At 31.6% G+C, this 22,806-nt stretch overlaps 1 protein-coding gene across 1 annotated transcript; it reads left to right on the forward strand.

The window, feature by feature from the left end:
- The first annotated feature begins 95 nt into the window (after nt 1-95).
- LOC116020957 (transcription repressor MYB6-like) lies at nt 96-1,895 on the forward strand. The gene is made up of 3 exons (XM_031261536.1): nt 96-400; nt 560-689; nt 1,129-1,895. The coding sequence occupies exons 1-3, from the start codon at nt 268-270 to the stop codon at nt 1,670-1,672; spliced, it is 807 nt and encodes a 268-aa protein (XP_031117396.1). The 5' UTR covers nt 96-267; the 3' UTR covers nt 1,673-1,895.
- The last annotated feature ends 20,911 nt before the right edge of the window (nt 1,896-22,806 follow it).

The following is a 22,806-nucleotide window of genomic DNA, read 5'->3' on the forward strand; positions in this document are numbered from 1 at the left end:
AATGGCCCCCACCTCCATAACATACACATATATTTTTCTGTATATATATATATATATATATATATACATACATATATGTATATATATATTCCCACTCTTCTTTACATCCACCCCCTATCTCCCTCTCCCTCCTTCATCACATATATACATCAGTGTCAGTCTTATCAAGAAGAGAGAAGAAAGGATTTCCAGAACTGCTTATCCAACTCCTCCCAGGAAAAAAAAAACACAACATACAAGAAAAAAAAAAAAAAAAAACAAAACATCATGGGACGTTCTCCTTGCTGTGAGAAAGCTCACACCAACAAAGGCGCCTGGACCAAAGAAGAAGACCAACGCCTCATCAACTACATCCGCTCCCATGGCGAAGGTTGCTGGCGATCCCTCCCTAAAGCCGCAGGTTTAATTTTACTCTCATCTCTTCTGGCTTCATTTCTTGATTATATTGTTACAATAAATCTAACAATACTGAATAAAATCTACGAGAAACCTAATCTGGAAGCGGAAACAGTGTTGATCTCCCGCTATAATTGACCTTTTTTGTTTATGGGATGTTTAGGATTGCTTAGATGTGGGAAGAGTTGCAGATTGAGGTGGATAAACTACCTGAGGCCAGACCTGAAAAGAGGGAATTTTACAGAAGAAGAAGATGATCTTATCATCAAGCTGCATAGTCTTCTGGGGAACAAGTATGATCTTTTTCTCTTTTCTTATTAAAAAAAAGGGTTTCTGGGAATTTTGGGAGGAGAAGAATTGAAGAAATATGTTTTTGTGTATAAAAGTCAAAAAATCTTGAAATTTGGGACCACTTAAAAGGATCTAGAAACACATATGTTCCAGAAACAAAGTGGTTAAAATCAAGAAATAACAAATCCATTAGTTTATTGGTGGATGGCAGTTTCAAAAGTTTTGAATTTTGTGCTCTGCTCTAGTCCTCTGTCTCTCTACTGTTCTGTTTAGTGTTTTTCTTTCTATCGGCCCCCAATAAAGATCCCATCAAAATATATAGAATTATTGTTGATTTCTCAAATTCCCCCCAATAAAGATTCCATCAAAATATATAGAATTATGATTAATTTCTTAAATTCTGCTAAAATTATGTTTGAATCTTGTGTTTTTTTTTTTCAGATGGTCATTGATAGCTGCAAGATTGCCCGGAAGAACCGATAATGAAATCAAGAATTACTGGAACACTCACATTAAGCGCAAGCTTCTCAGCCGCGGCCTCGACCCACAAACCCACCGGCCGATTAACGCCGCCGCCGCCGCAGGCGGCGGTGGCGGCGGTTCCGCGGCGAAGGATATCTGCCTGGACTTCAGAAACGCGGCGGCGCCGGCGAAATCATCGAACGAGAAAGCTACATTGAGTTTATCGCAGGAAGACACTAAATGCAACAGCGGCACGACAACGGAGGAATCTCAATCTCATCAACAACAAAAGGACGATCAAACGGCGCTGAATCTTGGTTTATCCATAGGGCTATCGACGGCGGCGGAGACGCCGTCCTCTTCCAACACCGCCGAGTCGGTTGCGCCGCCGCAAGAGCCGCCGTCGGCCGCCGCCGTGGGGTATGCGATGACGCAAACGGTGTGCTTGTGTTGGCAACTGGGGTGGTCCCCGAGTGGCAAGTTGTGTACCAAATGCCATAACTCTTACAAATGGTTTCCTTAGAGATTTTTTTCTTTTTCTTAGAGATTTTTTAGGTATATTAATTAATGTATTTTGCTTTCATTTCCCAAATGTAATCATCACCTCAATCCTAATGTATTATCTTTGTAACAAATATCTCAAACTTAGGTTGAAACCCACCTTAATTAAAAACAATGTAAAGACATATTTATTCATGTTTTGTTTAACGTATAGAAAGTTTTTCTGGTACTATGTAATACAGTCAGTATTGTGTTTCAGATCTATCAATTTTTCTGTTTTATATTTTTGTTTCACTATTTTTAATTCTAAATTTTGGTATAGATTATTGAATCAAAAGTTCTTTAATATATGTTTCATTTTTTTTCCCTTTGGTATTTTTTATTTCTGAATTACGGTAATTGTGACTTCTTATATAAACTATATTAGATTTTTTTTAATGGGAAAACTCTTAGTCATTACTCAAAAGTATGTTTGGGTGAAACAGACTTTATAACTCTAGTGAGCAAAGGACCACAGATAAATAACCAACTTAAGTTGTCTAAAGCTAGCATATATCAAACCAAGAAGGTTAATCGCCTGTTCACAAGTAATTGTGTGTTTATTGTTTTTTTTTTTTTGGCTTTAGCATTTTTATTTTTGAATTATGGTATCTGTAATTTTATATGTTGAATTAGAATACTTTAAAAATATATGTTAACTAGTATTTGTGTATTTATTGTGGTAATTAATACGGAGTAATAGTTAATATGCATAATACAGCTTCCTAAATGGGACAAATGGAGGGAGTTACCTTGGAAGTCGATGCCTACAATATTTTGTTCGGTTTTCAACAGTGTAATGCATTGATGTTGGTACGAGGTTAAATATAATTAAGAGTTCTAATATATTGACCTATCTCTATTTTCTTACTTTTATTTTTTTAATGTGACAAAAGATGATAAGTTATTTTCATCATGTGAGTCTAAAAGAAAAGGTCAACGTCAAAATTTTGAGAGATTAAGTAAAAGTTGATAGTAGAATTTGGAAGTAGTAGGCCCTGTTTGGTAAATGGTTGTTGGCTGACTGGGTTGGCTGTTTAGGTTAGAAGGTATGATTTGTTGATAATATTAGCTGAGTGTAGAAAGTTGTTTGATAAATTAGCTGTTAACTAATAGCTGTTTGGTATAATTTCTTTTCTCAAAAAGCCAATTAAAAAGGCTGCTTTGAGTAGCCTTTTGAATTTTAGCATTTTGAAGTTACAAAAAGCTTATTAACCAAACAACTAATAGTGGTCAAATAAGCCAAAATTGACTGATAGGCTGATTATTTACCAAACAGAGCCATAGTATTTTTCTAAATATAACGGTAGATCAGGCTTGTCAAGTGCTAATTAGAAGATTTGAAGTTCGGGGCTCCCCAACTAAGTTGGTTAAACAATTAAGTGGATAATCATAAGATTATTACAAGTTCAGCTCTTCTTGGTTTGAATCTGTTAGTTATGAGCATGTTAGACTGGTTTACCTTCATGTCGTCCTTTGTTGGTTAAGGTCACAAAGAATGCTTCAATTATTGGGCACTTTCAGGTAATAGCCGCGGACTTTCTCATAAATCAAATGAAGATTTGAGATTCCATATTCTATTTCCAATTACACTACATATACTTTTTTTTAAAAATATTTTTATGTTTTTGATATTGAACTTGTTTGATAATGACGTTTTGATAAAGCTTTGGCGAATTTGATCCCTTTAACGGTTTGACAAAATAAAAAACGTTAAAAACTTCACAAACACTGCAATTTGCAGCTTTTGGCATTGGCGGTTTGCCAAAAAATGATTTTGTTTACCGTAATGCAACTCCCAAAGTGAGCATGAGCCGTAAGGCTTACTTTTAAGGGAGTCTTATGCTCCAAATCCTCCAATTTACTAAACATCTATTTATAAACTACTAAAATCATCCGCCAGTCAAAACCGCTAACACAATTGGATAATCGCTAATCGCTAATCGCTAAACAGGGTCATTGTAACGCAATATTAGTGATAGTATGTAGACGGTTCACTTTTTATTTTTCTATATCTTTTATCTCATAGTAAAGAACACATGACGATGGTAGTTGGAGCAATATTTAGAATGCGTTTATTAATTAGATAATTTTTTTTGAAATAAAAAAACTATAGAAATGAAGACTTTATACTCTATTTTCTTTTCTCTCATTTTTCATTTCTCTTATCTAAATGAAGTTTCTCTTCTATTAATAAATGCACTCTAATTTTTAGAAAAACCGTCTATCTATTAATTCTTCAAACGTAACTGAATGGTACCATTAAAGAAATACCAGTCCACTATCAATCGAATCTACCAACAACACCAACCTTACCTAATAAAATCAACAACATAATTTAGAATTGCATAAAAATGATGCACGCACTTAAACGTTTATTTATATAAGAGATTCAGATACCAACCTGACTATCCAATTGAGTACTTGACACAACCTCTATGGAGATGAGGAGTTAAAAAGTCATGGAATCCTATTTAATACAAGTGTAGAAGGTAGGCATGTTTTGTGGGTACTAAAACCTACCTGTCAATTCAGTTCATGTGGCCTTATTGATTGTGGCTATGAAAATTCAATCATGTGAGGCCCCTGTACTTATATTGTCTGTTTAAAGTAATTTTGACTCTAAGATTTCAGTTAGGGCCACTTACTAATTAAATTTTTATTTTTATTTTCCAGATTAATTCCGTGTGCAAAGAGCACACGGATCCCTTTTAATCACAAGAGTCAACAGCCCTGATTAATTTCACTTTTTCTCCCTTCTTTTTATGGATTATTATTAAAAAATATTACCGGTGTTCCAAAAAATATATACTTTGGTCACGTAATTTATGTTAGTAGGGTGAAAGACAATTCCATGTCAATCACAAGAGAACAATGTGATACGCCAACGGTCATGATTAATTTCGCTTCTTTCACTTTGCTCCATTTGTTTTCTCGAAATTTATGCTGTTGAAATAGGGAAAAAAGGGGGATAAAATGATACTTTTCATCATTAAATTATATGAAAATAACACTTTTTGATCCTCAATTATATTTATTGTCACTTTTTGTTGCTCAATTTGTGCGAAGTGATTTTTTCCGCATTTGAGTTCTATTACAGTTGGGTTAAAAAATCACTTTACAAATAATTAGGGGACGAAAAGTGCTATTTTCCTATAATTCACAAATGAAAAGTGTTATTTCTCCTTTAAAATAGTACTCTCAAAAATATATACATTTATCACGTAACACATACGCCACGTGAAAGAGAAAGAGAAAGAAAAAGAAAAAGACCAGAAAAAAAGTGTCACATTTAAAAAACACTAATTAATCCATTATCAGAGAGCAAGAAGTAAAATGCAATACAATTATTATTATTATTATTATTATTATTATTATTATTATTAGTAGTAGTATTATTATTATTATTATTATTTGGATGACGAGAGTAACTCACAGTTACTATTTAAGATTGCATGAGTACGGGATAAACTCACTACTGTGAAATAAAATTGTAAACAATTGTAAACTACACAAGATAAGTAAACTGCAATAAAAAAAATTATGTAAGAAAACATGGAGTTCAATAGCAATAATAGAACTCGTCACTTTTTTATTATTATTATTATTATTATTATTATTATTATTTATTTATTGATTACTGTATTTTTGGATCACATGGAGATGTGGAATATATTGGCACTGTTACAGCTATATACCGCAAAATCATATCCTGACATCTTTTGACCCCAAACATATCTAATCTGGAGGAATTTTTGGCCACTAGCATATGGAATTTCTATTTTTGACTAAATAACCATTTTTTGTATGTAAGAGACATCTACTTCTTTCTTCATTTTACAAGAAACATAATATGACTTTGAGATTAGTTCGTTAGATCTCTATCGAGATCCAGTAATTTTAATTATTTAATATATAAACTATTTAATTTTTATTAATAATAAAGTGTCCTTTATAAGTTGCCAACAAAATAGAATTATATATTAACTCTTCTTTAAATTGTTCAATCTCATTAGCATATAATTAATAATGGTATATTCACGACTGTAAAAGTGTAAGGCTAATTTGGATTAAGATCGAGTTAGATCCGCATAGTTTGACTCTTACTCGAAGGTACACTAATCTCACATTGACATTACAATCCGCTTAACGACTATTCCAAGCTATTGCGATAAAAACAAAATGGAATATTAACATGACTATTAAATTTTAACAATTTATATTAAAACTTGATTATTTTTAAAAGTTTATTATATTTGAATGTTTTAAAACAATTTACATACACACACATATGGTTCAAAGCTCTCAGGGACATAACTCAGTGGTCAAAAGCATGAATGTAATGGCAATATATATTCAGTAATTACTGAGGCATATCCAGTGATTTACCCGGGTTCGATCAAATTCTCAATAAGGGAGGATCTCATACCCAAATTCTGTATCACTGAGGTATATCCAACGATTTACCTGCCTGAATTTTAGATGAAATTACATATATTCTTTGTGATAAATCACTATTTAAGAGTGTGCACGAATAAACCCCATTCTTATGTAGATTATATTGTGGATTCTTATTACTTTTGTACTAAAGGTTTTCAAATTAAAGGTGCCATTTTGTGCCGAATTTTGCTTATCTTTCACTCTGTAAGTTCAACAACCAAAATCAAAGTCAAAATATGATAGTTGAATTTGCAAAAAGTTGAATTCAATGCTATAATATGTTTTGGAATGGAATGGTAACAATGGTACCCACGAACCCCTTCATCAACTTGCATGCTTGGGGCACAAACAAACCAGATATTTTTCATAATTATAAAGTGTATACATACCCAAATATCTTGTAGTCGTTAGTTAAAATGCAGATTGGTTCAAAGAATAAAAATAGAGCGAAAAAGAATAGGATTACAGAATATATATAATAGAGAAATAATAAAATAAGAATGTATTATACTGTTTAATTGGGTTATGTGATTACATAAAAATTTATATTCAAATATCTGATTAGTTGAGGACTGACCGACTAAAGTACAAACTAAGAGAATATATATAATATATAGCTAAATAACAAAAGTGTTCATACTCAATATATATATATATATATATATATATATATATATATATATATAAATATAAGTTAATTAATAAAAATAAATTAATATATAACGTAACAAAACTATAAAAGTGCTCAAAATAATATATACATAAATTTTTTAAACTTTAAAATTTTTGGTTGCTTTTACATCAATTTTTAATTTGTCATTTCTCAATTTTACATTCTTTGTTTATGTTTTTTTTATACTACTGACTCTGTTACAATATAGTATACGTTCATAACTACTTTTTTAATCTACTGATCTCCTATATGGAAGAGTCACTCCATACCACTAGGCCACAAGATCATGGCCTAACATTTGTTTTCTAAAATCTGTTTTTTTTGCATTATATATTTCTCCACCATTTTTTTTTTTAAATTTCTATAGTTAAATTTCTGTTAGGTCTGACAAATAGAACCTTAATCTTCATTTCTCTCAAATATGACAAAAACAATATAAAATATTCATTACACCTATATGCGTTAAACTCATCATGACTTTTGATGATTATGCATAATGATTACCATGCAAGAAATGTTTATCATATTTGAATTATTGTAAATGTAAATATTATTAATAGCACTCATGAATTCAAATCCCAGCCAGGTTAATATTTTCTTTTAAAAAATATTTACTTAATACACCTACAAATAATCTCTCGGATATCATTGTATCTATCTTATTTGCTATCCAATTATGAATTTTACTTTTTCTTTCATTTACTTTTCAAAATATTTTTAACAATACCAAATCAAAATTAACATAGAAGATTGAATTGTAAACGATTTGGGAAAATTTTCAAATTCATAATATAAAAATGAAAAAAAAGTCAATTAGGCCACTAATCTACACATAAAAAATACAATTAGGTTACTAAATTAGAAAAAAAAAAAGGGTGTAATTTCTTTGTTTGAACAAGCATAAAATTGTGAAATTACGCCCGTTCTACCAATTACTTGTAGATTATCATACTTACGTGACATTTTAAAAAATAATTATATATATAATCCTAATCATATGAGAATCATTCCCCATGTGAGAATGTGTGGACAAATCCAAACCATTGATCGGCAAGATCTGATGGATGGGAATTGAAGTAAAAAAATGAGCAAGGTCATTTTCATAAATATTATAAATTTTTAAAATGAGCATGGTCTTTTCATAAATATTACAAAGTTTGTTTATTTTGAACTATTATATCTACTAGATCAATGGTTTGGATTTGTCCACACATTCTCACCTGGGACATGGTTTTCAACTGATATACTTTAACTTTACACTCGCAATTTTTTTTGGCAAATTTTTAAACAATTGTCCATAAAAGCACCATTACCGTCATCGACTTAAAAAAAAAAAACAAAAAACAAAAAACAAAAAATCACTAGAACTTTTTCTTTGATCTAAGAGACATCAAAGATCGATGGAGCTCGTCTCACAAATATGGGAGGCAGAACTCCGTCTCCTAGTTAAAGACGGAGCTTCATTCTTTTTTAGATAAATTTCTGGCGAAGTTCCATTGTTATATATAAAAGTTTCATAACAATTTGTTAAGAATAAAAATTTTCTTTGATCATCAATTTTTTAGAAATTAAAATATTATTTTAAACACCAATTTTATTAATAATAAAGATAAATGTGCTAACATGGACCATTAATTAATTTGTTAAAAAATAATATAAGAAGCTTTAAGAAAAAGTCACATAATCTGGTCACTTACAATTTAATTATGAGAACATGCTATTTGGGTATGACGCATGATTTTAATTTGTTTAAGAGATTAGTTACATTGTTTTCAGTTTCAATGACTGAATTATATTTCTATGTATATTTTTAATTTTTTTTTTAATTTCTATAAAAATGTTCAAACTTGTCCGGCTCGTCGGTCCAAAGTTTCCAGAAAGAATGGCGGATTTCCCTCGACCTATAAACAACATCTAATTTCAGAAGAAATTAAATATAGTATGGTAGGATGAGATATAGTATACGCAGTTTGGATTAGTTAAATATATAGAAATGAGAAATCCGATGGAACAAAGGAATTGGGAACGCAAAACCAAACTCTATGATTGGTGTTTGATAGTGTGATGAGGTAAAAGAATAGAAAGACATCATGTGACATGTTTGGAGGGTAGGTAACCAAATCACTAATAAAATAATTAGTGGAAGAGATGAGAAGAAAATGAAATGAAAAGAAAAGAAAACAGTTGGTTAGTTAAAGGTAGGTGGGTGGGTGGAGTCATGTGCTAATGTAGTGTGGAATTGGATTCCAACATTAATGGGAATAAATATAGGAGAATTTAGGCCAGCCAAACATCACCTCTTTTTCCAAGAAATGCCTAGTTGGATTACATGATCATCCTACCTAGCCTACCCTATCCTACCTAGCTACCTTCAAGCCCTTTGCTTCAATATAATGTTTTGTCAACATATACTTTTTTTTCCATTTTTTAATAATATACTCCAAATCTAAAAAGTGTTGTTGGGTGACGGCTTGAAGTGTTGGGCTCAGTATCTTATTATTGAAGCGTAGCGTTAACTGTTATATATAGAAGTATAAAGAAATGAAGTTACACATTCGCTACTAGATACAGTTTTTGACGTAATAGTTAGGGACTTAGGGGCTTATCATGAAAAATGTGTTCAGTAATTATAAAAACGATATATTTTCTGAAAATAATCGGAGAAATGTTCTCCATTTTTTTTTAGAGATTGGAGAACAAGTTAGACAACTTGAAGAAGTGGATCAAAGGAATGGCTGAACTCTGTTTACCACCATCGATATTTAATCAATAGGTGGTGAATAAATCGATATATATAGTACCAACGGATAGTAGTCAACCCTTCGAATGGTAACTATAGCCCGCAAGGCCAACCACCCTTGTGCGCAATAGAGAGTCTCTATGTTATACAATTCAACATGTTTCTAAAAAGCTCTTGTATATATAGTGGTGCAAACCTACTTCCCAAACCAATGCGAGACAAGCGATTTTGCAAAGTCTTTCTACCTTCATTTCCAACTCAAATGGGTCTACTTTAATTTGAGAATTAATTTCTCATTTACCCATTATCCGTTTTGAACATACAATATATCAATTTCTTCGTCTCACTACGAAGAACCCGAATCCACTTTCACCTGACTTAAATCAGAAGTGGACCTCACATATATTTGTACTACAAAATAGTTACTTTCAATTTCTATGCCATTTTATGCTAAAATTCCAACATTTTCTAATCCAAATTAGTATTTATAATTCTTAAAATGAATTTGAAAAATCAGATAATTGAAGGAAACCGACCCTAAGATTATATTCAACGCAATAAAGTAAAATTTAAATGTATTTTTTAAATAGAAATTCTATAAATCTGAGTCTCATGAATGCATGTTACTCACATTATATTGTTTGTTGAACAGGCAAAGTCTATGGAATAAATACAAATTCTATGGAAAATGCCCTCTAAAGTCTCAAAAATATTGTTTTTTTTTCTTTATTTTTGTGACCAAAAAATCAGTGTGCAGAGTTCAAACACTTCACACACATGTCTAATTCATTTGGCTTTCTGTATGTACAAATGGTGAAAAAAAGTCAGCATAAAGTAGGAGGAAAAGTGAGAGCGATTAAGACGTACAGATCTTCTTATAAATCTTACGATGATAACGAATACCTATATATATAACCAACCTAATGTACAATAAGACAAAAAGATGAGACAAAAATAATAGAAAAGTTGGTGAGACGGTTAACCCTTAACCCTATAAAGTTACGTTATAAGTTGACTCTCATGGGAGCAATTTATTAATTTTCTTAGTTTGAGCCGTTCAGCTATGGACAGACTAGACTAATTTAATTATTTGTCCATTAGAGCCACAAGGTTATAATTAAGGTTTAATTTGTGCACACACTTCGATAATGACTGCGAGATTCTCTCATCATCAAGATAAGACAAAAGATGCCCCAAAAGGGTATCCTTGTTAATACCTCTCAGTCAAACATGTATTATGTAAAAGTGGAGTTTATCCGTGTACATATATTTAGATAGTAATTGTGAATTTTTCTTGTCATAGAAAACTACTGAAGAAGAGAGAGAAAAAAAAATTAAATAAAGAGAATATATAAAATATTTACGTAGTACGTGGTTCCACAATTTCGCTCAGGTTGACAATTACGTTGCACCACAATTTCCTTTTCATCTTTCTATTCAATTTTTAACACTGCCGCCAATAGAATAAGGAGACTCTTTGTGGATCACAGTTTCGGTCAATTTACAATACTTATATCTAAAAAACTTGAATCAGGGCGAAAATTGTGATGGATAAGGTATTATGGGAACATTTTCTTTCCATTATCTGATACAACCAAGCATGGTTTTAGAATTACATCTTGCTAAGAGTTTTCGAGTACAAGATTTAGAGTGTCCCTTACCTGTCATATTGTCTAATATTTATACTAAATGAATACAACTGTTCCTAAGCTCAATGTAATAGAGGGCAGGCGAGATGAGCACCGCTCTGGGCCCAATGGTATGAGGGGCCCCCTAGTTTTTTTTTTTTTTTTTTTTTTTTTTTGATGAAGTTAAAAAAATGCTTGTATATACAAAGATTTGAATCAATAACTTAAAAATTATTTATTAATTTTAAATCTACTTAACAATTATAACTATTTGATATAGTTAATAGATATATATTAGCAAACATTGAATTAATGTATAATTACACTTCATATTGGGGCCCAAAGTTTTAATGGACACTACTCCAACGCTATTCTAAATGTTTTTTTTAATAACAAAATTATATGTTTACAAAAATTCAAAATTATCATTCAATTATTTTCAATTAACCCATGCAATTTTTAACTTCATATATTAAGGGCCCTTGGGTTTTATTTTGCCCTGGGCGGGATTATAAAATGATAGGACCGGCCTCGCCCCTTCATAACTTTGTTCCTTTACGTGTAATTTGTATGAGACTATCTCACGTGATCCACTGAAAATAATGTACCACATATACAATATACAATAGAAACATGAAATTCTAATGTACAATCATATTAGCTAGATTATACATACATCGATCTAACATAAAAGACAAGTTTAGGTGCAGATTCAAAATTTGGTATGCATGTAAATGGGTATTAATTGTAGATGTGAAGAAAAAGCCAATTAAGGAACACAAAGAGGGTGCATGCATGCATGTGCATGGACAATAAATATATAGCACACAGATATAGTAATAAGAAATTAGGCAGGTGGGAGTGGGCACGTTGCGTTGGATCGGAGCATATGGGGATGGCGTGTGGGTGTAGTCGTCTTGGTGTTGGTGGTGTGTAGATGGGGTAACAAACACATGTTCTCAGCCTGCCATGCCCATCTTTACACCCATTGCTGCCTTTTCCAGTTTTTTCTTTTCTGCTGGAAAGGAAAACCCAAATAGAAACATTATTGGTGTCTCTAGTATTGGTTTAGTGGATGAAAAGTACAATTTACTTACGGGGTATCTGGTTGGAAGGAAAAAATTACGGAGAAAAAACTTAAAACTTGTTTTCCAACAGGATGTTCGTTGTTTAATTCTTGCCACGAATATTGAGTTTGTGTTTTGGTTGGGCTCACCACAAATATTGGATGAGAAACGTCACTTAAAACTTGTTTCTAGTGACAAGATGAGGTTTGATTCGTGCCATAAACATTGAGAGTTTGGGCTTGCCACAAACATTGGGAATTTGAGTTTGCTGTACATTTTGGTATCGAGTCTAGAAAGAAAAACCCAAATAAAACAATTATCGGTGTCTCTAGTATTGGTTTAGTGGATGAAATTAAAAATGCAATTTACTTATAGGGTATTTGGTTGGAAGGAAAGAATTACGGTGAAAAGGACACTTGTTTCCCAACTGGATGTTGTTTGATTCCTGCAACGAATATTGGGATTGTGTTTGGGTTGGTCTCACCACAAACATTGGTTGCATGAGAAGCGTCACTTAAAACTTGTTTCTAGTGGCAGGATGAGGTTCGACCCCAAACATTGGGGGTTTGGGTTGGACTTGCCACGAACATTGGGAATTTGAGTTTGGTGTACATTTTGGTATTGAGTCTGGAAAGAAAAACCCAAATAAAATAATTATTAGTGTGATATTTGTCTATTGGATGGGTAGCTGACTTAAGACTTGCTTATAGCAACAAGGTCAGAATTTGATTCCTGCCACGAAATAACATTGAGAGTTTGAGTTGGACATACTCCTTATGTGCCAAAATGTCCGTACAGTTTAGTAGAAGTTTGATTCTTACCACAAACATTGAGTGTTTGCATTGGGATTAGGTTGGGCTGTTTGTGCTCAAAATTAAAGTGTACAATTTTGTGTTGAGTCTCAAAGCTAGATTGAATCGATTTATCTCATATATCCTAATGAATATGTGAACAGATTCACGAGATTCATGATATAGTGCGGTGAAGCTAAAAAAACCTTGGTTATAAAAAAACAATTATTGGTTGATTGGATTAGGTTCGTTAGGTTCCATCATATGCCATCCACTAGCTGCTCTTCATTTCTCCGTGACGTGGAGTCAGATATGTTCCAAGGAAAGTTGCATTTTTCGTGTTTATAAGGTGACGATTTTGGTTCTTTACTAATAAAGATGACCGTTAAAGTCTATTGTTTTTGTATTGCATGTTTGGAGTGTTTCAATTAATATACATATCAAATAAAGTTGTATAGTTCACAATTTAAACAATATAATTAAAGTCTGTATTAACACGTCAATAAATTAAAATAATATATACATCAAATTAAACAAAGTTGTAATAATCATCATTCTAATCTCGATGCCTTGTCTAATTAAGTATATATTTTGGATAATGAGCGAAACCCGCCATTATCCAAGAGTGTGTATTAACTAAACATAATTTCTATATAATAGCCTCTAAATCACAAAAGAAAAATAAATTGCACTAAAAAATTTTGTGTTACGAGTTTAATTGAGAACGTGTTAGCAAAAAATCTGACTCTACGTATTTTAACTCTGTATATTGGTGAAGATAATTCCAATATTTTGGCTGTGGACTGTCTCTTGTATTACACACACTGTAATAAAAATACAATTTGTTTTGGTTGTTGGAGAATGAAACTGCGTTCATATAGATGGCCTAAAACCATGAAATGCTAATAAAGTACAGAAAATTTAATGAATAAAATAAATAAATAATTTTGAAAATTATGCGTTACTTTAACTGGCTGTGGGTTCCGGCATGCCAATTGGGTCGTTAGTTCGTGGAATTTGACGGTGGATTTTAGCAGGCCGACAACGTTAGCCACATGTATTGCCTTACGACGACGTTTGACATATATAAATGCAAGGATTTAAATCCAGTGGTCTAGTGATAACCGATTGCACGCCCATATGGAAGGGAGTGGATTCGAGTCTCAATAGAGACAATATTAACTCTTTATACTTCAGTAGATTGAGAAAGTAATTATGAACAAATACTACATTGTAACAGAGTCAATAGTATTCAAAAAAATAATTTAACCATTCAATACGTACAATTTTACTGTTTCAAATATAATTATGTATATTTTTTTTACCGGGTCAATATCGATATCATAGTATATGTCATAATGCGTATATCATAATGGTTGCATCTGATATTATTGGCATTATAAGAAAATCACTAAATTATGAAGATTTTATAAGTTAAAGGATCAACATAGGTTGACCAGTCCACTTATGGTTCAATATAAAAATTTAAAAATTATAATAAAACCTAAATATTTATAAAACTATAATTAAAGTCGGATTCTCCTTGACTAAATAACAAATCATCTTCCACTAAGACATTACAAAAGCACCGGCAAATTATTCTGTGGATCCTGGTCTACATTGCGTCTAAAATACACAATTTATGTACTGAATTTTCACTACTAAATTTTCACAATTTATATATTCAATGTTCACAATTCAAATTATAAACGTTCAATATGTAAATGGATAGAATCCACCTTATAAGGTGGACCGGCAGGTCATGGAATAACTATTGTCACGCACCCGAAATCCAACATTAATAAATAAATAATTTTTTGAGTTAAAATATAAATTGTTAAGTTTAAACTTGACTGTATTTTTTTTTGAAATATAATTTCACAATAAATAAATAATTTTTACGAATTAAAATATAAATCGTTAAGTTCAAACTCAATTGTATTATTTTCTTTAGTTTGAAGTGCATTTTCACTTTCTATCAGGGTCGGATTTTAAGGCGTGCAAGATGGGCAACAACACAGGGCCCCAAAATTTTAGGGGCCCCTAGTACAGCCCTGGGTTATGTTTTACCTGTGTTATATTTAGACAAACTTATTAAATAAAATATTTGTAGTTTGCATTATGTTTAGAATTTTGTTCATAATAAATAAAGTTTGAATTTGTTTCAGCTTTATTTTTTGCATTTTTCTCTTTGCAATTTTTCTTCAATTTGAAATTTATTTATACTTTGATAAGGCCACACTTATTTACCAGAGTCACGCAAATAAAAAAAATCGGCCTTGCTTTCTATAATAGCTTAAAATTTTTTTTCATGAACAAATTAAATAACGTAATCTTGAAAGTGATATTGTTAAAGTAAGATATATAATAATCCATTATATTACATAAAATAAAATAAATAATGGCTATCAATTTCACATCCCAAGGAATTAACTTAGAGAATCAATTACTTAAAAACTAATTAATTAATTCGTTAAAATAACACTAAATGATATGTTGAGACAAAGACCATGAGACTGATAATACATCCACCTAAGCACTTACAAAACAGAAAGCATCATGTGTCAGAATCATTAACAATTGTTTTTTAAATATTAATTTAAATTAGTGATGTAAATCACACCCAACTTTTAATGTTAATTGCAAATGTGGTCTTTGTCAATGAAATCATCATCTTATCTTTGACCCATAATTTCTGTGTGAATGGCATGTGGATTGTATAATGTTGCTAATTCTTACACCCATTGGTTGACACAAGTCCATAAACTGTACATTGATGTACAAATTAATTAGGCGTGATATATGCATTATGGTTTTAAAATTGGATATAATATAGTCTTCAATTCAACAAAGACTTGGTGTTAAACAAGGCAATATGCCACTATATAGAGGCTGATCAATATTTATTTATTCTTGTTTGTCTCATAACCATGAAATTAAATGATAAGTACAAAGCAACTAATACTTTCCAAATAATACAATCAATCAACAATGATAAAAAAAAAAAAAAGAAAAAAAGAAAAAAGAAAGGATAATTACAATACTAAAACAAAACTTTATATTGAGAAAGATTAAAGTACTCAAATAAATTAAAGGTAGCTCACTCGCTTGCCTGGATGGCGGATTCTCAGATTGGTCATGTTATCTGGAACTTTAATATTTTTTTTTTTTTTTTTTGTATTCATCATTTATTTACGTTGTTGTGATCTATGATTTTGATTTCTTAAAAAAAAAAAAAGTACTCAAAGGTATCTCTCCTATATAGTTTTTTTTTTTTTTTTTTTTTTTTTTGAGTACAATCTCTCCTATATAGTTGGTCGATCAAGAATCATTGGCAAGCCACCAAAGTAATGGTTGAATATGTGGAGCATGATTTTTGTACCAGAATGAATGTCATGAGTTCGATTCTAGCCAATATCTTTGATTGGAAATATATCTTAGTACGTCGAACTCTACGCCCCAAGGACCTGATTAGATCCGGCTAACCGAGCTATGAGGAACCTCTGCCGACCTGAGTGGTTATAGACCGACCCTCTTACTGCTATATGCTCGGTCCCGACCTGAGGTAGCTGACCTCGGTCCCGAGCGCTACAACTTGACAATAACTTGAACCAAGCCTGACAATTGCTAATCGCTCAATACCCCGCTACACGTGGACGCTATCCCTTCGCCCCGAGACCACCGAGTGCATGTGAGACACGTGGCGTACATGTCAGCTCCTCAGCATGTGTTCCCTTCAATTCTATTATAAATACCCTGCCAAGCGCTTATGCAAATGGCCTTTTTGCTCATTCTCTCTCTAATCCTATGAGCTCGGGAACCTCCTACCTTCATCTCATTTACCTGAGTCGTTGCGCCCATATTATACACTTAACATACAAATACGTATAACCGAGTTAATTTTTTCCACATCACTCTATTGGTCCACCTCGTTGCACATGATCTTCTAGTGCATTTCAATTAAAAAATTTTGTTGGGTAGTGACTTGGAGGGGTCGAGTCTAGCATTATGCTATCAAAATGTGGTGCTGATTGTTATACAAGCATGAAGAAATAAAGTTATGTTTTCACTACTAGTAAAAGCTTTTGGCATACAAATAGCTTGATCATGATAATTGGTTTTCGAATGTGAAGAATGCATGTTGTACACACAAGAAATCCTAAATCAACTGCACAAGGTTATAACAGTCCAAAGACATGAAACCTTAAATCCCATACACACAAGAAATCCTAAATCAACTGCACGAGAGTCAATGATAGAAGTTAAAGGAGAGAGGGATATATTGGAAGGCTTTTTAGGTGGGTGGAGGTTGGTAGCAAAGTGATGATAGCAGATATAAGATATTGCAACATAACTACGAAACTGCCTCTCTCTCTCTCTCTCTCTCTCTCTATATATATATATATATATATATATATATATATATATCTCTCTCTCTCTATATATATATATATATATATATATATATATATATATATATAGATATATATCTCGATCTTATCACTTTATTAATTTCTGGTGGGTCTATATATATATATATATTATTGCTTTCAATGTTTCTTTTTTCTATTTCTTTTGTTTTTTCCTTTTCATATTACTATTACTGGCATTCCTCCGCACGTAAACTAATCAAATTGTCAAATGAATATTATGTGTGTAAATCAACAACCTACCGATTGTGCCTTTTAATCTGATTATTGTTGTGGAAGTTAAGGTGGTGGAGGTTTTCTGCCCTTTTCATTTCTACTTAGGAAGAGGTTACGTACTTAATTACGTGTTTTAATTAGTTCAACTTTGTCATTTCATATCAAAGTTGTTTGGATCCCTTCCATTCATGGTTGTCGTTGTCATTAATTATTTATTAAAAGTTTTAGTAATTATATTATTTTCCTCTCCCAAAAAGAAAATAATATAGTAATTATTATTATTATTATTATTATTATTATTATTATTATTATTTGTCATTTGGTATCTATCAAGTCTAGCCCGTAAAGAATTGAATGCAGGATGATTCTTGTTAAACTAATTAAAGAGAAGTATCTCTTTGCATTTGAATTGTGGGTGATATTTCACGTGTCCCATTTTTATTGAAAGAGATGATGGAAAGGGTATTTATTTTAGAGACAAATAATTCTCTCTTGTCCATTAATGAAATATGAGATATGGATGATTGTAGAGATATAAGCCAATCACTTTTGAAGCCATGCCATTTTGGATATTCTAACTTGATAGAGAATAGTTTAATTTTACTCGAGTAATCATATTTATGAGAATGTCAATAAATATGCAGATTGGATGGCGAGTAGTCATTATTTTCTTCTTCTTGGTCTTAATGTGTGTGACGATATGATGTTGCTTTAAATGGTTTAAAGTTGCACCTAGCATCTTTGATGATCTTATTATTTTGAAATGACCTAGATATTAATAAGTGTTTAAAGCGGTGACAATGTGGGCTAGGCCCACTTGGGTAAGTATCGGCCCAACTCACATGGGTTGGGCTAGACATGACCCACACACCACTGTACCTAGAGGTTAGCACAATGCGATTTTATATATGAGGTCATGTCAAACCACTTTCCTTGTAATGTGGGCTAGGATGGATTGGACCGGCCTATGCCTATAATTATTGCGTGGATAATGGTCCACACAACTATGTGGACCACGATTCAAAAATAACTTTGTTTGGCGCTGTGAACAAATAAATTTTGAATATATCTATATGGGATTCAAAATTCTGTTTCATGTATATATCAATATGTGGGTATAGGTATAAGCTCTAGATATGTGGTCCTCTGATTCTTCAATTGATGTCTTGAACGCTCCATTGAAGGGCCTCCGGATTTCAAGTGGCTTGATCTTCAGAGAAGAACTTATATGCTTGTTCTTCTAAAGGGCCTCCGGATTTCAAATGGCTTGATCTTCAAGAAGTTTGGATCAACATGATAGGCATGATTTCCAGGGAGGAGCTTTTACATTTAGGATCATGGGGCTTTTATATTTAGGATCATTTTATTGTGACTCTAAATAAGCTTCGAAGCTGCTTCTATGATTTTTCCTATGATGAATACATAGAAATGAAAGGCCCTATTTATAGTTGTAGGATAGAAGAGTTTTGATAAATTCAAACTCTTTTGATATTATCTAATTTAACAAATTAGATAATATCAATATTATCCAAAATCTATTTAAATTACTAATATAAAAAATAATCAAAATTAACAAATTTTTAGTGTCAACAAATGCCCCCTCGAGACTTGCTTGTACGCCACTTGAGAACATATACCACCGAAAGTATGTAGTGCAAGGAAGTCTTGACACTACAATTAAATATATATGGCCGTTTTGACTCGTGCCAAGGGGCATGATATGAGGCCGTTTCTACTCGTGCCAAGGAGTCTTGATCGATATGAGGCCGTTTTAACTCGTGCCAAGGAGTATCATTTAACTTCCTCCATTTCAAATTTCATATGGGGTTTGCCCCCATATCGGTGCCTATGAAGAGATGAGAGGCAGAGCTGTCCCACTTGGCGTGCCAATTTGTGAACAAAGAAATTTTGAATATATCTATATGGGATTCAAAATTCATGTTACATGTAATATATCAATATGGGGTGTGGGTACAATATCTCTGGATGATCCTCTGATTCTTCAATTGATGTCTTGACGCTCCATTGAAGGACCCCCGGATCTCTAATGGCTTGATCTTCAAAGAAGAACTTATATGTTTGTTCTTCTGAAGGGCCTCCGGTGTTCAAATGGCTTGATCTTCAACTGGAGATTTGGATCAATATGATAGGCATGGAGGAGCTTGGGGGGCTTTTACTGCTTTTATTATGATTTTCCCGGGATGTTTACATAGAAATAAAAGTTACTATTTATAGGAGTAGGATAGAAGAGTTTTGATAAATTCAAACTCTTTTGATATTATCTAATTAACAAATTAGATAATATCAATATTATCTAAATATATATTCAAATCTAATATTCAAATTTAATAAAAACTAATTATATTTGTTAAATTTTCAGTGTTAACAGGCGCAATTTTTTTTCACGCGACACACTGCAATATACATTTTTATAACTCATAACGTACATTATTCTAAAGCATAATATACATTATTCTAACTCATAAAGTATTATCTTACCCAGAAGTTTCATTATTCGAGCATATAAAGTACATTATTTTAATTCATAAAATTCGACGATATTATTGGAACCGTGGTCTACACAGTTGTGCGGACCTTAATTTGCCTACGGTACTTTTATCTCTATTTTTTTAAAACCCTTTTGTATTGTTCTTTTAACGAGGTTTTCTCCTCGCCCTGCGACCGTAGCCGACAAAGGACCACAAGGAGGTAAACCAACCTAGGTTACCCATAGCTGACCGGCTCAAACTCTTTTGTATTGTTACTTTTTATTTATGTTGGTAAATTTCTATTACATACTAGTACGCGCAAGGTAAATCCGACACCTTTTATTAAGAGTCTTACACTCAAATTATAGATTAATTATAAAAATCTTTATATATTAGTTTAAATTTATTCGTTGTAACCGGTAAACTTGTAATTCGTAATAGTTTTGATTCTTAAAATGGCAAGTTTCTAGTTTATAAAATATAAATTTTAACTTTATAAATGTACAAATAATATATATTTTAACAATTACAAAAATATGTAATAAAATTATGATTTTCTAATTATAATTAAAATTTTAAAAATATAAATTGTATTCTTAAAATTAGATGTAAATAGTTTAAAGTGGCCTAAGCTAGACCAACATGATTGATTTTTTCATATGAGAGGATGTGTTTTAAATCTCGACTTCCCTTAAAGGAGGGAGTGCACAACCACTCACACCAACCAAATTGGTTATAACTTACCACAATATTGAATACACAAATACATTTTTTCCATCATAAACGTTAACCAAAAGATATAATATAACCTTGTATTTTTCTCAACTTATAGACTAATCCAAAACCCAATCTTATTGCCCCTAGATTTTTTCCAAACATAAGCTTGCAATATTAGTAATATTTTTGTCAACTTTTAAATCAGAGCTTTTTAAAACACTTTTTTACTTTGATACTCTTATTATTATTATTATTATTATTATTATTATTATTATTATTATTATTATTATTATTATTATTATTATTATTAAAATAAAAGAGAATGTTTTGAACATATTAAATGGGTTAGGATATATAAGATTACATTTACTTCATATAAAAAAAATTCTTCAGGTTAATAAACAAATATCTATAATTTTCTATATATTATATTATTTTTTGATTTACAAGAAAGTTTACTGTCTTTACCTGAATGAGTGCCTTGAGTGAAGCCTGCCTCGTGACTGTAGTCAGCAAAGTACTATAAAGAGGTAAACTAGTCTAAATTGTCTATAACTAAGTGGTTCAAACGAAGAAGGTCAACAATGAGCATCTTTCATATAAAATTAAATTTAAAAGCGTATAATTATGATTACCACGTTAATTGTTTGACTAATTTAGTTAGGATTGTAGAATGTTATATATTATTATTGATGGAGATATGGGCAGATGGAGTTAGGGAGGATTAGTTCTAGAAGGCCAACAAGTGCCCACGTTACTCATACCTACCTAAGTTGGATTTTTGGATTGGTCCAAACGTTTGCAAGTGGAAATGTGTGTATTTACATATGCGTCAGACCTTTTTGGATAAGGTTTCTCACCTCACTTCTTGGAGCTTTCTTACCTAATTTCATCTCCTCATCCGTCCACCCCATGGCTAAATTAGTAATTTGTGGTCCTACCCCCCTTGGCTTGGTCCCATCCCCCACGTTCCAAGCGGTTGATTCCACCCAAGTAAGTTTTGTTCCAAACTATGATTACAATATAGTAAGTATCAAACAGATCGGTGAGCCAAAAAGGTTGTTGTACTTGTTGAGTAGAAGAGATCTTGGCCACTATTTGTTATTCAGTGGGTCATAGTTCACACATTGCTGTGTGGACCATGATCGTTGAATAAAACTGTAGTAAAATTAAAATGATACTTTATTATTATTATAATGAAATGAAACTAGTGTGTTGTGAAAATGAAAGTAAAACACAGAGCACATTATTGTTAAAAGCAACTGTACTATAATTAAAATGATACTTTAATATTGGTATAATGAAACTAGCAGTGTGTGCGGAAAATGAAACTAAAATTCAAAACCATAATATAACATATATTGTCAAATGACCTGAAGTGCAATTAAAAATTAAAATAATTCTTCAACATTACTATAATTAATCTAGTGTGTGGGGAAAATGAAACAAAAAAAAGTAGAGTTCAAGCAATAATGTATATTATCAAATGAAACTATATAGTAGACTTAAAATGATACTTTAACATTACTATAATGAAACTAAAAAACATATCTATTGCCAAATGAAACTAAAGTGTAATTAAAATGATACATACTTCATGGTCCACGCTGCTACATAGACCATGGTTTACAGTAAAAATTTATCTTGGCCACCCGTTATCAAATTTTCCCTTGGCCACTCGTTGTTAATTGTTATACTTTAGTGTTGTTACAATCATGGTTGCAGTAGGCGCTAGGCGCTAGTCGGGCGGTAGACTAGCACCTAGCGCCTAGGCGGCGACCTATAAAAACGAAAAAATAGTGTATGTGGGTGGATGTATGTCATATTATATATATATATATATATATATATATATATATATATATATATATATATATATATATATATATATATATATATATATATATATATATATATATATATAAT

The sequence above is a fragment of the Ipomoea triloba genome, chromosome 5, assembly GCF_003576645.1.
Source record: "Ipomoea triloba cultivar NCNSP0323 chromosome 5, ASM357664v1".
Lineage (NCBI taxonomy): Eukaryota > Viridiplantae > Streptophyta > Magnoliopsida > Solanales > Convolvulaceae > Ipomoea > Ipomoea triloba.

Excerpts from the sequence above, each read along its gene's own strand:
- LOC116020957 (XM_031261536.1), top strand. The coding sequence starts at position 268 with ATGGGACGTTCTCCTTGCTGTGAGAAAGCTCACACCAACAAAGGCGCC. Across the intron at positions 401-559 it reads ATCCCTCCCTAAAGCCGCAG|GATTGCTTAGATGTGGGAAG; the intron begins GTTTAATTTTAC and ends TGGGATGTTTAG. Across the intron at positions 690-1,128 it reads CATAGTCTTCTGGGGAACAA|ATGGTCATTGATAGCTGCAA; the intron begins GTATGATCTTTT and ends TTTTTTTTTCAG.